The sequence below is a fragment of the Drosophila yakuba genome, chromosome 3L (genome assembly GCF_016746365.2).
Source record: "Drosophila yakuba strain Tai18E2 chromosome 3L, Prin_Dyak_Tai18E2_2.1, whole genome shotgun sequence".
Classification (NCBI taxonomy): Eukaryota; Metazoa; Arthropoda; class Insecta; order Diptera; family Drosophilidae; genus Drosophila; species Drosophila yakuba.
Genome location: NC_052529.2, coordinates 11462271 through 11477415, shown reverse-complemented (window position 1 = coordinate 11477415; position 15145 = coordinate 11462271). Strand labels below are relative to the sequence as shown.

Genomic DNA, 15145 nt, shown 5'->3' with positions numbered 1-15145 from the left:
AGATCCAGGAGTCGCGGCAAGTGCCTCGCCGGAGGGCGGAGAACGGAGGACGGAGAAGGTACATAAATTTCGCCTGCACTCCGGAACCTTCTGGATGGAAAGTGGCCAAGTGGTCTAATGACTGCCGCTTGAAATCCCTAATGAAATCCCATAAAGCGTCAGACAGGCACAATTAGTGACCACCGATTTGGGTTGATTTTTTCCGTTCTCTGCCGCTTGAAGTTTGCATTTTAGATGGAAACTGTTAGCATTTATTAACGCTTTTTAGTTTAAGTCTTTAAGTTTTATATTTTCATGGTAAATATTAAAAATCAGGTTATTCATTAGAAATTCTATTTTATTTGCCTTGAAAATACCCTTGAAAAATCACCGTTCGTCTTTCGAAGTAATCCAATTCAGAGGCACGACAATGATCCATTTATAGATTGGGCCCTGTAATTTCGAGCTCTATAACTCGGATCAGCGGCATCGCATCGAATCGAGTTTTACCATTGAAGTTCACGTTTTATGGCCCATTTTAGATCAGCGAATAGATGCAGAGATGGAGATACACAAAGTAGTTTACCCATTTAATAGGTCAGCTCTTGGCGCTGGAGAAAGGCAGCTCGGCTAACAAATGTGCCCCCATCGCCATTGTGCCGCATGCATAAGTGTGCGTACCTTATGTTCTTTTTTCACATCTGCGCGTGTGTGTTTGTTAGTGCAGGTACAGCAGTGGTCACATTAGTAGGTTATTTAGTATTGAAGCAATCAATGATACATATATCTCTATTTATGCACAGTGTTTTGGGGTCTTTTTTGGAGAATTAAAGCAGCATGAGGAAAGAAATATTATCAGTATTTGTTATTTAACACATTTATTCTGAAACTTAGTCATATTTTTGACTCTATTCCCCTGGCTGAGACTGTATCTTGTAGAGTGCATTCATACACACGTAGCGCAGTAAACCTGAAGAGCGGCGATCTGTGGTCCGACACCCGCTGAGGCAACACGTATCCGCTGGAACAGTAGCCGGCACAGATGGGGAGCGTAGGCCCGAGCTGAAGTCGAAGCTGTATCTGTATCTGAAGCTGTAGCTGAAGCTGGGTTCCCGGTTCGGGTCTGTCCGATCTGTCCCCCGTGTTCAGTGCCCCAACCAAAGAGGCCCATGCCCCAGTCCCCGTTTCCCAATACCCATACCCCATACTCCATGCCCCATGCCCCATGCCCATTTTCAAGCCCCTGTCCCCGGCTCCATTCAGCGCATGTCATGTCTCGTATCTTTTGTGCTAATCGTAAATAACTGTCGAAATTTTTTGCTACTGTATGTGATTTGCACATGGCATGAGGATGAAAAGGAGTTGCGAACTCACTCCACTTTCCATGCCACTTCATCCTTCCCGCGGCCCACACTGCGAATGGATTCGCTCCTCGGATGCGAGATGCGAGATGCTGCGCCTTAAATGCGATCCTCTGCTGTTGCTGTCGCTGTCGCTGTTGGAGTTGCTGTTGTTATCTCTGACGTTGGCAATCGGTGCCATTGCACTGTGGGCGATTTTCAGGGTTTTACGCTCATAAATAATTCACTACGAGTGATCCGCTAACCTCTGTTTCCCAAAGCATACTATTACTAGCCGTTTTTCATTGTGGAGTTCAGTTTTGAGTTCATAGAAAGGGCCAGCATAATAGTTTGGAGCTTGAACTGGTATGCACTACATAGTTTAAACAAATAAAAATTAATTAATTCTAAATAATATAATTACTAGGCTTGATGAAATAACCAAATCAAGTGAAATCAGTAAAAGATCTCAAGAAGATTGTTTCCCATACCAAAGCACTTTTATATCATCCATGCTGTTTCTCCTTTCTAATATAATTATTAAAGTGGAGCTTACCACTATCACCCACATATCACATAAGCCTAAGCCGCAGCCTGCATGTTTTTTTTTTGACAGCGTACTTCATCGAGTTAATCCACTGTGATTCACCGGGGATGGGGAAACGGTCTGAAGACTGGTCGGATGGCTGTTAAGGCCTCTTTATATGCGCACCTTAAAAAAAGAACAACAAGATGCTTAATGCTGTTTTGTGCTTTTTATTTGACTTTTTTTTTTGTATTGCCCCATGAACGGGGCACACTTATTGCCACGCAGTCGGAGGCACAACACACACAGTCACCCAGAGATACAGATACAGATGCAGGGGGCATAGGCTTGAAACCGGAGTTTGAGCTGCTTTTGGAGTTGGAGTTTTAGCAGCGACACTGGAAAAATAAATGTATGTTAAAATGCAGCATCATATGAAAAGAGTTTCGCTCTAATTGCAGCTATTATATAGGGAAATAAAACGAAAATGATTGCTTGCCCAATTATGAAATAAATATTAAAAACCATAAAATAAGTACTTAGGTAAACTTACAGTATATGGCAATAGAATAAACATTTGTAACACAATAAACCAAGTGGTTAACTTTTATATACACCATATAATATATGAAATTGTATATGTAAATCTTTAAATTAGATGAAAGCATACGCAGATAACTTTATTCTACCAAATTTAAAATTTAATGAATGCTCTTCTATATGGATTACATCTCAAATCTTTTGGTGAACTGCTGAGCGGCACAACAATATTAGAATCAAACGATGTTTAACCGAACACTCTAGATTATTTTTTTATTTATGTTGGATTTGCTTTGATTTTTTCCACTGATTTTTCGTTGTTATTTTTTGTTGTGTTTAAAGGCACAGCTAGAGCCACGAAGTGAACTGAGTAAAAACATGTTTGGATTTAATTCTTTTTATTTATTTTCACCGTCGTCGCTGGCATTTTTTTTTTTGGTTTTTTTTTTTGGTTCGTACCATGTTGCTTTCTTTCCTTGCTTTTGGACATGTATCCGAAAGATACTTTTTTGTTGTTGCTTGTGTGTGCCACGATGATGACGCTGACAAAGGTCTTCCCGCCCCACGCCCCACAGCTCCCCGCAGCCGTACGCGATTTTAATGAAGCACTTAAAAAGCATAAATGAAAATAAAAACCCAACAAAGGCAACAGACAGCAGATAGCCCCAGCTCCATGGTCCATGGTGCCTTCCGATCCGCAGAACGACAATTGATGTGGAGCTGAAGCTGGAGCCTGTGCCTGTGGATGTGGATGTGGATGTGCCTGGGTCTGGACCTCAATCAGGAACCTGGAACTTGGAACTTGGAACTCGGGACCTGGGCCCCAAACAGCCCCTCTATCTGCCTGCAGTTGATGGGCGGCCGACCCGGACAGAATCCATCCCCAGATACATTACTTTTTACTGTCGAAGTTTGTCCACAGACATTGGCAGTCCGCAGAATTATTAGACACAGTGGTTTCTACAAAGTAGCAGATGAAAATCAAACAAAAGAATAATAATAGCTTAGAAGTGTAATTACAGCTCTTGTTTTATGCATTTTTCATTTGCAGAAACCTATTATAATAAACACCTATTATATTAAACATCCTATTATATTAATATTCTATATTATTAAGTTTATTTTATTTACCATTTTAAAAATATATGAGCAACCATTAAAACTCCAATAATATTTATTGGTCGAGTCTCAAAGATCAATACATAGTTTGTATATAGTTTCAGAAAAAGATAAAATAATTATAATAAATTCTTTTTTGTACCAAAATTGTTTTATATTTCATTTAAACAGTCCATTCAAGAGCTGGCTTCACTGTACTTGCAAGTACTTCTTCCCCGACTGCGACTCAAATTAATTCTAATCTAGCAAATTACGGTGGACCATTTATGCTGCCATAAAAATTAAAGACGCCGTCCCTCTCCCTATTTTATTTTTTCTTTTCGGCCGATAAGAAAGTGCGTGTGCGTTCATTATGCGGCTCGGTGGTAGAAGCTCATAGTTACGCATCTCACAGATATACAGATACATATATATATATATATATATATATTTACGGATCCAGGGCCACAAAGATAGCTCGCAACAGTAGCCAATAAAACAGGGGGGAGCATTAAAAACATTAACGGCCGCATTACAGATGCACGGAGATGTTTGGCACAGTGGAGTGGCCATCCCGATTTGATAGAGTCGCCATTGACAATTGCCCATTGTCGTTGAATAATTAAGCGGGGGCACGGATAAGTGGCCCATCCCCAATCCGACCCCAATTCACTGCTAAATTATGCCAGCAAATAGGGCCCATTGCGTACAGTCACATCGTATACGCAGCAATTGGCACTAATCGAATTGATTCTTGAGTGACTTTCATCTTTGATGTTTTTAGATGGCCATAACATATACATATATCTGGATATATCTTCTTAATATGTGTGTGCGCTTACAGCTATTTCAATTTTTTTATGGCACCGAATTAATTACCATTATTAACCATGCGGGGGTTCTTGTTTTTTACGATATCAAAGCTTCTAATTGGTGCCTTAAAGCGAGTTGTGTGTAAATACAGGGTACTTAAATACATTAATGTCTTTTTTTTATAGTTCTAGCATAACATTTTGATTTCAAGCGTTATTATGCATAATGCTGTACATATATATCTTCACCCTCTAGTTCAAAAATACATTCACAAAACATTTGTTCATACGAGAAACTTGTTTCTATATGCGATAGGTCAGTAACTCTTTGATCAGCCATTTGGCAATGGTCCAATAAAGTGTTGTAAGCATTAAACACAACTTTCCCTTGGTTTTTATTTGCTAGTTTTGAAATCGCTGTAATTGGCGCTCTTTGGTTTATTTTAAGTAACACAAATCCGCTCCCGAATACAAACATCCCACTATGTAAATAGTTGACCACCTCTGATTTATGCCGAATCTTGTTTGTTTTGCAGTCTCGTTCTCGCCCGCTGAGTAGAGCGGATATCTGAGGGGGTGGTGGCGGGTGGGTGCCTAAGTGGAGTGGCAAGGTGTGCGGTGGGTGGTGGGGGGTGGTGCTTCGCACTGTGGGTCGCTGCTCGGCATCGGGGTCTGGGGCACTGAGTAAATGAACGCAGCAGCGCCTACGAAACGTTGCCAATACTAATGCACTCGGCGTGCGTGTGTGTGGGCGGGTGTGCGAGTGTGCGTGCTGCAGTTGTGTGCAGTTGTGTGCAGTTGTAGTTGCGGGTTCATTGCACGTACACTCGCACAAACACACGCACAGCGCCCAAAACGACCAACGAAGAACCGACCAAGCGACCGAACAGTCCACCCACCAGTGATGGCACTTTTTTGCACAATGCCAACAAAACCTGGCGAAAAAAAGGCTAAAGACAGTAAATATATTTAAAAGTCGGAGGAGATCAATAGTTTCTTAGGCTACAAAACCAACAGTGTAACTTTTGTTTTAATTATTTACTTTAAACTTTATTTTTTCATAAAATTTTCCTACATCTATTGACTAATGGACTATGATAAATAATAAAATCACATATTTTTGTATACTTCACGTAATCTTAAGAGGTCCCGTTAAAAAAATCTGAAAATTTCGATTTCTTGATAATGCGCCATTAAGTAGGCAATACTTTTAGAGCCATGTGCAGATGCAATCAAGTATACGCCCTGTTTACTTAAGAGTAATTTCCAAAGTTATTAACAAAAAAACATTGTTATACATTGTATTTATTATTTATTATATAATATTTATTTACTATTAAAACTACATTTACTAATACACTAAAGACAACTAGGCGGATACTTGATCTACCCCTTAGATGCGAAAAAAACTTGTTGCCTACTTAATGGCATTATATCTTAGACGCAGTGTTTACATAATGAAAACTGCATACCTTACGATTTAATATTTTGAAAGTTTTTAAAATTTTATTTTGATAACATTTTGCTAAAATACTAAACCTTTTATTTGCATTCTTAATCACCGATAGAGTTAAGGGTGTTAGATTTACGTTGCAGTTAACGTGTTTCAAGCCAGATCAGCTATTACTGCATTACTGTCGTATTACTATCCCCGACCCGCCGTTGGCCCCACTGTACCAGACCCAATGCGTCCCACTGTCCGTCGGTTGCTTCGTCACTTTGTTGCGTGTTCGTGATGCAGTTGTTGTTTGCCCTGGTTGTAGTTGTTGTTGCTGTTGCTGGGACTCCGGTTTAGACAGCCGGGCTTCGGACTCCGGGTCTCCTCCGCCTGCCTCCCTCTCTCTTTCGCTGTTCCCCCTCACACTCCCACAGCCCCCTCGGCCGACAGTAGACTTCGGTCATCGTGGATTTCTCTGCTCTCCGTTTTGCGGACCTGCATTTTGCTCTGCACTCTGCGCTGCTCTTTTGTTTCGCTTTCCGCTGCTTCTAATGCTCGTCCCCCACTTACCCCTTCGCCGACAACACCCTCTCTTTTTCGGTGGCTCTAAGTTAGAGAGAGGGAGAGAGAGGAGACCCCCAAATGAAAGAGAGGTAGCTTGTTTATCGTTGCCTTTCTTTTGGGCAGCCTGCCCGCTGCTTTTTTCCGCCTCCTCCTTCATCTTCCTCTTCTACTTTCAGTGCTTTTCTTCTCTGTTGTTTTCGGTTTTTGCAGCTCTGAGCTTCGCTGCTTCTGTCGCTGCTGCGCTATGTTGTTGCTTTTTGTCTGTCTCCTCTTTGGTCTTGTTGCTTGTGTCTGTTTTGCTTTTTCGCCCTGCCATCTTACACACTTACTCACTCACACATACACAGAAGCAAGCACCTACACGCGGAGACTTTTGTATGTAAAACTGACGTCGTCGCTGCTGACTCTTCTTTCCTTTTTCTGTCTTTTTTTTTGCACATTCTCCCTGTTCTCTCTTCTCGCCTGCATTTTGTGTATCTCATCTCGTGTACGCTTTCGCTGCCTTTCCAATCTCTTCGGCATCGGGGCAACAACAACGAAAAGCTGGCGTCGCCGTCGCCGTCATCGTTTTCTCTATTTTCCTCAATCGCTGTGCCTTTTCATTTTCAATTCGCATATTTTTGCAAACTCTACTTTCAGTTATTCGCCGATAATTGATGTCAAAGGACGCAGTTGTGCTCCGCCGGCGCAGTTTCACATCGCCTTTGGAATCATCGCCGCGGTACAGGTATCATTCAGTGCCAGTGTGACCAGTTTCGGTGTGGCCATGCCCAAGGAGGATCCGTTCGTGAATCGGGCCCAGCTCTTGAAGGCGATCAAGAAATATCCGGAGATCTGGGACTCCAACAACAAGCTGCACATGTGCCGCAGCGTCACCTCGCCCATGTGGACGGAGATCGCCGAGCAGTTCGGCGGTCATGTGCCGACAGGTGAGTCCAGCCAGGATGTACCAGCCCCTCGGATCCATTCCCCTCTCCACCATAAGCCCCCCTCACACTCTACGCCACTCCTCCATTCGCCAACTTTGCAGCTAGCGGTGCTGATTTGTTGCTGCCTTTCCCACTCTCCTTTCGCCTTCTCTTTCGAAGCGCATTCAGTGGCGCAGGCATGTGCTTTGCAAAGGGGGTCTGAATATGACATGAATAATAATCCAAAACATAATTTAAACATTTAAAGTTTATATAAAAAATCCACGTTGAACCCATTTGGCTTAAGGGCTATTTAATGTTCCTTAATTTCCCAAATTACGTCACTGCGCTTGGTCTCTAAATAGACAAAGGGAATTTCGGATAGAAATTAGAGGTCTCTGTCCGTTTGGAATAATAGAGGAGGCTACGCCACTATATAATGCAAATTGAAGCACGGGCGGTAGAAATAATTGACGGGTGGAATATACTTTGATAAATGCAATTGGGTGGCCTAATGTAAGCTTAGTTATCTGCACCGCGCCACAAGATATTACAATATTCATGAGTAGAAGGACTTGACTTCGCACAGTGGAAATTAGGCAAAGCTGAAAGAGTCAATTTATTGGAAATTTCAATGATCAAGATTTGAAAAATATTTTTTAACAATGAACTTTTATTTTATTTATTGATAATTTTCAGTTAAGTTGCAATCGATCTGGAGCCAGATGAAGTACCACTATCACAACTTGGTCCACCGCCAGATCCTCCACAAGGATCGCTTCAACACCAAGTGGGAGCACTTCGAGCCCATGTCCTTCATGTACAACATTACGGTGGCCAAGATTGTGGGCGCTCAGTCGAGCGGCGGCAGTGGTGGCGGCACCTCCTCCGATGTCCCATCCACTGAAGCATCAACTGTGGGTGAGGAACCAGCTGCTCCAGTGGCGCCTCCTCCGTTGCCCACCGCCTCCCATGGTCGCGGACGACCCAGTGGTAGCTTCAGCTGGCTGCAGACCACAACCACTCCCACCGCCCCTCAACTGCCGCATCTAATCGCTCAGCCGCCCCATGGCCAAGGTCATGGAATGACATATACCGCCTTTACGGGACTGGTACCTCCACCAGCGACTGTGGCCTCAGAGGCGGTGGCCACGCCCCCGCGGAAGTTGGGCCGCCCCAGTTCGTTGCACAATAGCATGCGCGGGCGTATCATCGATGCCATCAAGACGCGTCCATCGCTGTGGGCCGGACGCCAACGGAGTGAAAAGGGACAGGGTCAGAGTAGAACCTCCGCGGTTTGGAAGGAAGCGGCCATGGAGATGGGACTGACACCGAGTAAGTTGATTCCATCTTTAAAGATCAATAGAAAGCACATTTAAACCTGTGTATACTTAATCCTATTATGAACAAACACATACTTGAAAAGTTTAGATATGTGTCTTATTAGTATTTAAAGAAGATTTAGTAGTTTAAAAACTTACCCTACTCCCTCAAAAACATCTGATACCTTGCAGCTCTCATGCAAACGCGCTGGTCAATCATCAAACAGCGTTACGTGGACGAACTACAGAAGGAACGCCACGCCCAGTACTCCCACCAGTCCTTCCGCTCCACGTGGGAGCACTTCGATCGGATGTCCTTCATGCGAGAGATCCTGCTGAAGAAGGTGGATGAGCGGGAGCAGACTCGCGAACAGATCCAGGAGATCGTCAGCGAGCAGCAGCACCACCAGCAGCCGCAGCACCATCCGTCGCAGCACTTGCACCACTACCGTCCACCACAGCCGCCAGCCGGATTGGTGGAGCACGCCCAGGACATGCCCATCGGATTGGTGCAGCATCACCAACACCAGGAGGCACACCATCCGCCGCTGGTCATGCACCATCCGCAGCACCCACAGCCCATACGCCGGCGGGTCAAGCACGAGTCCGACCTGGAGTGGGATCCCTTTGAGATGATACTCCACGTCCATGGCGCCGGAGAGCCAGCTGCCAATTAAAGACTGAGTAAATAGGGACAGTGGAACCCTAAGCACACCTGAGAAAGAACCTGCACACTTTTGTTTTTTTTTGCACTAAATAATATTAAATTTATAGATTCAAATATTTCAATATAATTGAACAAAATTTTCTTGTTTATTTTATATTACTTGATACAACTTTATTAAGTGTAAGGTTTGATTCGTTACTTATAGGTTTCTTCTCAGGTGCCATTTAGAGACCCTAAAATAATCGTCAGATGTAAAATCATTAGCTATATACCGCATGCCCACATCTATTGAAAACCCTTTTTGTAATTCCATTTTCTACTAATCCGCAAATAAATACATCACTAAGATATACATAATATTCATTTTGTAAAGTTCTGGGGGATATATATATCTCAATTTGTATAATTTAGATACTTCCATGTATTTATTCAGGCTTAATGAATTGCTATTAAATTAGTGCTCATAGAATTCGAAACTGAAACGGATACAATTCACGCTATATAACCGAGTGGTATACATTGCATCAATATCAATTTCGAGTAAAATGCGATTGTAATTTCCGAATGAAAGGAGATTTATTCCATCTGAAGTGCTTTGCACTCAATCAATTGCGATAATCGTGATGCGATGCGACGGATTCAGATTCAAGAACGCCCCGAGCGCGAAAAACTAAATTATGCTAATTCTCACAGTGTGTGCAACATTTGTCGATTGCCAAACTGGCAAACATGTTTCAAATACACACACACACACCAGCACACACTGTGGCACTTGGAGTCATCCAATAAAGCTCTGCTCTTACTCCCATCCATCCCAGCTATCCAGCCATCCAGCTATCCAGCCATCCAGGCATCCAGTGTTTTGTGGATTTGTGTAAATTTCTGGCTGAGGGCCAAGGGCGGAACACGCGTAATTCCAATCACGTGCCAGCCCAGAAAAGAAAAGTTCTCAAACTGTAAAACGTTTATCAAAACGTATAGCACTCCCTCCAATCTCCCCTTTTCCCCCCTTCGCTCGAAATGCCACCCACATAATTGGCCCAAAGGATAGCACACCGCACACCCCGCACACCCCCTTATATTTTCATCCGCCCGCAGACTCCGACAATATCTTCAATAATAAATGCATTTCACTGTCGAATTTGCCGCATTCTGCACAACACACGTGCCTTAAATAATTCACGTCGCATTTAGCGGCGTTTTTGCCAAGCCTCTAATGGGCCCAGCGATTTGTAGTGGGCGTGGCGGTGGCGGGGAGCGGGCGGCGGAACGGCAAAAGGGGGGCGTGGCACGCCGCCAGGTAAAGTGGAAAGTAGTTGGCTACGTTTTACGTTCTAGTTCGGGGCGAAAATTTGCCTAAAAACTCAAGTAGTTTGTTCAAACTTTTATGCTCCGTGCATTTATCAACGCCAGCTAAGCGGGGAAAGGCGGTCGGAAGGGGAAGAAAGGGGGGGTAGAAAGGGGTGGAAAAGCTGGGTGGAAAACCCATCCAGGAGTCCATGAAGCGCAGCAGCCCGGAGCAACAGCGCTGCCGTGTAAAAGTTTCCACAAAGCCATGGGTGGGTTAGATGATGGAGCGTTATTTAAATGGTTTTCGGATGCGTACGTGCGAAAATGTTAGTAACAACGCCAGGTGCTGCAAGCCATGTTGGGGTTTCGTTACCAGGGAAAAAATGTTCGTGATTTGTTAGCTCCAACCGATTTTTATAAACGTCCTAGAAAGAGGGTTTTCATCATTTTTCAAGGGTAATCAGTTTACTGATATGCAAACTACTTTCACACCAATAAGAGTGATACATACATTTAAGTATATAAAGCAAAAAGGTATATTTCTAAAATAAATTTCAAAAATAAGAATGAGTAAGAAGTTTTTCCCTAAAAATTTAAACCGTTTTACTGATAAATTTTCAAAAGAATTGTATAGCTTTGGGAAACATTATATTTATGAAATAATATTTTTTTGTGAAGCAGTATAGCAGAAGCTGGTACAGATTGTGTGCACATTACTTTCTTAAAAAATATATGGCTCATTTACTTATGGCTTGGGAGCACTTAAATGTAAATATTTCATAAGGGGCCGCTTTGTGGATTTATTACTCCCATGGTATTAACATTTTTCAGTTAACTAAGATGATTTTGAAATATATATTTAATGAACAGATTGTGAAATAAATCTTGGAAAAGGAAAACAAAAGTTAAAAAAGTTGCGGAAGTATTAGTCAACATTGTTTATAGTATATCTTACTACTGAACTTACTGACTACCTAATTAACTAATCAAGTTTATATTTAAATATTATTTAATTTACTCATATACTAAGAAGACTAATACTATACTTTAATAAGATTAAATATTAAAAATACTCTTATACTAATAATACTAATATTTTTGCATGGGGTCGGCGTAATGGCTTTCGAGTGGAACGTGAGCCGGGAAAACTTCGCTTGCCTAAATGCTCGGTAGGTGATTTCTTTCCGCAGGAAGTACGCATACACACGCACTTAACACACACACACGCATACACACAAATCATTTTCCACGCCCACTCGCCCCCACACACACACACATGATAAGAATGCTTATGTGAATTATCGCACATTTTACGGCATCGAAAAAAGGGGTTTTGGTGGGACTTTGTAACGGGAAAGAACTAGAAAACTTGTCTAAAAGTGCGCACTCCACTCATACATATATGTATATCTATATGTATATGTATATCTATATGTATGTGTATACATATCTCCAAGGCGGACACGCCGACAGTAGCGCATAAAAACTTTTAAATTTACTTTTGCTAAGAGTTTTGCCCGCCCCCTAACCAGCCACGCCCCTTCATGCCCATGCATATTCATTTCAAAATCCACACACACACGCACACACACACACGCACGCACACATGGCCAAGTTTTCTTGGTAAAACTTACTTTACCCCTTTTCCCTGCCAGAAAAATCAACGAACTGTGAGAGAGGCAAACAGAAAAAAAGTTTCGCCTAAAAGGTGGGCATGGGTTTCTGGGGTTTTTCTAGACCCCCCACCCCCCACTCCCCCCTGAAAGGTGGTGGCGTGGAGGGGGGGATTTTCCGGATACGGATCCGGAGCGGCATCGCTTAATAGAGCTGCCAAAATTTGTGTGCCTCAGGTTGCGTCGCTTGTCGGCAGACGCCGCGTTACAAGCACTCCAAATTGCTCACTTCTCGAGGCGCTCTCCCTTGCCCCTTCTGCCCCACCATAATGCCCCACCGTAATGCCCCCTACTGTCCCCCATCTTTGGCGCTTTTAAAGCCCTGCCACCGAAATCCCAGCCAATTCCCCCAACTGCCAAGCAACTATGATGTTGCTGTCTTCCCACTTTGGCACACTTGTCTATTTTTTGGACTTGCCACAGTGGAAACGTATCAAAGCTTTACTTGCCACAAAAAAATGTAGAAAATAATTGAAAGTTAATGGTAAAAGACATTGTAAAATACACAATTTATTAAGTCCCTTATTTTAATATATTATATTTCTCCTAAGTATTTTTATTTATTTCTTAGAAAACCTTCCCCTCCTTTTTTGGGTCAGTATATTATCGAATTGCTTCATCTCAATACATACTGGCAGTCAAAAACACTCGCCCATCTAAAGTTCCCCCACAACGAAAGCATCCAAGGAATCAAACCTGGCCAGGATTCATATCCTTGGGTTCAGCGCACCCCGGATGGCTTTGAATACGAAAATTCCAAAATAACTTCGATAAGTTCTTTATTTGACAAGTTCCCCACTGTGCCATTTGGGTCTACTTCTGCCCAAACTCCAAGGACCAAGGACCTTCATTTCGTGCAGGTCCTTTTTACGTTGTTGTTGTTGTTGCGAATGGTGGGTTTGCTGAAAAATGTTGGGCCACGTATCCTGCAGCAATTCGTAAACTAATTCTACATACGTGCCCGTGTCAGCCATCACCCATCACCCATCCGCCCTGTTAACCCACCGACCCATCAACCCACCGCCTCCCTCTCCCCCCTCTCCACCCACCTTTGGCTTCCCGCAGAGCGACCAAATCGTTACGTGCGTTGGGCTACGGTGGCGCCCTCTGTGGGCCGTGCGTCATGTTTTGATTGGCGTCATGTACACACGGACGGATTCGCTCCGGCTTTCCGCACAGAACGCTCGTCTGGATATGGGCTGGTTATGGGTAGCTGGATGCACGGAAAACAAATGCTAAAATATTTACCCGCAGCAGTTATTTTATGCATATGAGCTTTGGCATCAAACTCATGTTAATTACGATTATTAAAACATAGCTGGGGAAAACCGCACTACAAAAACACCATGAAGCACATGGATTGTTTTCATTACTAGAAATAATAAACTTTAAATTTAATTTCAATTTCAAGTATTGGATAAACAGTAAATAAAGAATAGAAGGTAATAGTATTAGCGCAGAAATAAGAATGGGTAATTAGACTGTTTTGGTAAATATACAAAATTATGAATGTGAAAATATGATTACTGATATAAAAACCCTTTCTGTATTAAAGCCTTTCAAATTTTCCTTCTAAATTCGTATTGCATTTGATTAGTTTTTGCAGTGTGCGTGGCTTAGATTTGCCTTTTTTTTTGCTAATAAATAATTGCATTTTCACCTCAAGAACTCACTGACAGACGATGCCCGAAGGGGGTCGAAGGGCCAAGGACCTCGGTGATTTTCTCCGAGGGCGACACAATTCAATTTGCCCGCGTTTCCGTTGCGACTGCAGGTGCCTGGTTGCTGTTGCTGTTGCTGTTGGTGTTGGGTGTATTGCCAGTTTTTGTAATTCCATTTCTGATTTCATATTTCGCTGTCACTGTGAAATGATTCAATTTTGCAGATTTCTTTGGGTAGGGTGGCAATATTTGCATGCCGGGCATGTATCTATGTATCCTTTTTTATTCTCTTTTTTTTTTTTTATAACATTCGGTCTGCGTGCCGTTATCAATCACAAGCGAAATGCAAAATGCGAATTGTGCGCATATTTGTTGCATACGCAGAAATATTTGCTATATTGCAATGGCAATCAAAGTGCTGCGTGATTGACACGCCAAATGGAATATTTTCGAGTGATATTTTCCAGCTGCAAATGCACTGACCTGAAACATGTCAAAGTCTGTCTATCGTTCAATATCTGAGTGATGCAATATGCAATATAAGTCCATCCGCTTTTGGTTATGTGTCATGGCCTTTCCACCAGAAACTCTTAAATATTAAAATATTGTATATTAAAAACCAGAAGATTATACCTTTTTCTGCTGTTTTACTAAGGGTATTTTTCAAAATCGATAAGAGCCTTTCTTTTTAAATAATTTGGGTTCTTTCTTAGTACTATTACAATGCCTGTATAACGAATGTAACTTGTAAAACTGATTTTATTGGTTTATAGATTTCTCAAAAGTGGAACATCTTACAATGCATATTGCTTCCTTCGAAATCCTATTAAACATAATAGCCCTAAGCAGATTTCCCATAATAACCTTCGCAAAGGCGGACTCAATTAGCTGGGAGGTTAATTGCTCCAGTTTCGATTGCACAATCTATTGAGCAGGTAAGAGAGTCCTGTATGGTAAGGACCTCCTTAGATTCCTCAGGGAGCGACCTTGTTCCTTTAGACCTTGTCTATGCAAATTCCCCGCACAAAGGAGCTGGCCACAAAGAGGCGAGTCACTTAGGCCGACAGTCTTCCTGATTCCACGCGGCATCCTTGAGACGCTGGGCTGTTTAATGCCGGAAGTGTCCTTCGCAGAACTCGCACGTGTGTCGGCATAAAATAATGCGACATTTTTATGGCCCAACCGAGTGCCGCTTTGGGCCCTCTCCCTTTCGCACCTTCGGCCTGACAGCTCAACTTAAAGCGGTGTTAAAATTTATGAATGAATTTGACTAGGACACCGCCAACACACACACACACAGACACACACACTAACACAGACAGGAAGC

General features: G+C 42.7%; 1 protein-coding gene across 1 annotated transcript; it reads left to right on the top strand.

Annotated features, from left to right (window-relative positions):
* The first annotated feature begins 5887 nt into the window (after positions 1-5887).
* LOC6533698 lies at positions 5888-9553 on the top strand. The gene is made up of 3 exons (XM_002094367.4): positions 5888-7226; positions 7905-8540; positions 8720-9553. The coding sequence occupies exons 1-3, from the start codon at positions 6542-6544 to the stop codon at positions 9202-9204; spliced, it is 1806 nt and encodes a 601-aa protein (XP_002094403.2). The 5' UTR covers positions 5888-6541; the 3' UTR covers positions 9205-9553.
* The last annotated feature ends 5592 nt before the right edge of the window (positions 9554-15145 follow it).

Coding starts and splice junctions, on each gene's coding strand:
- LOC6533698 (XM_002094367.4), top strand. CDS start 6,542: ATGTTGTTGCTTTTTGTCTGTCTCCTCTTTGGTCTTGTTGCTTGTGTC. Junction 7,227..7,904: donor CGGCGGTCATGTGCCGACAG/GTGAGTCCAGCC, acceptor GATAATTTTCAG/TTAAGTTGCAATCGATCTGG. Junction 8,541..8,719: donor GGAGATGGGACTGACACCGA/GTAAGTTGATTC, acceptor GATACCTTGCAG/CTCTCATGCAAACGCGCTGG.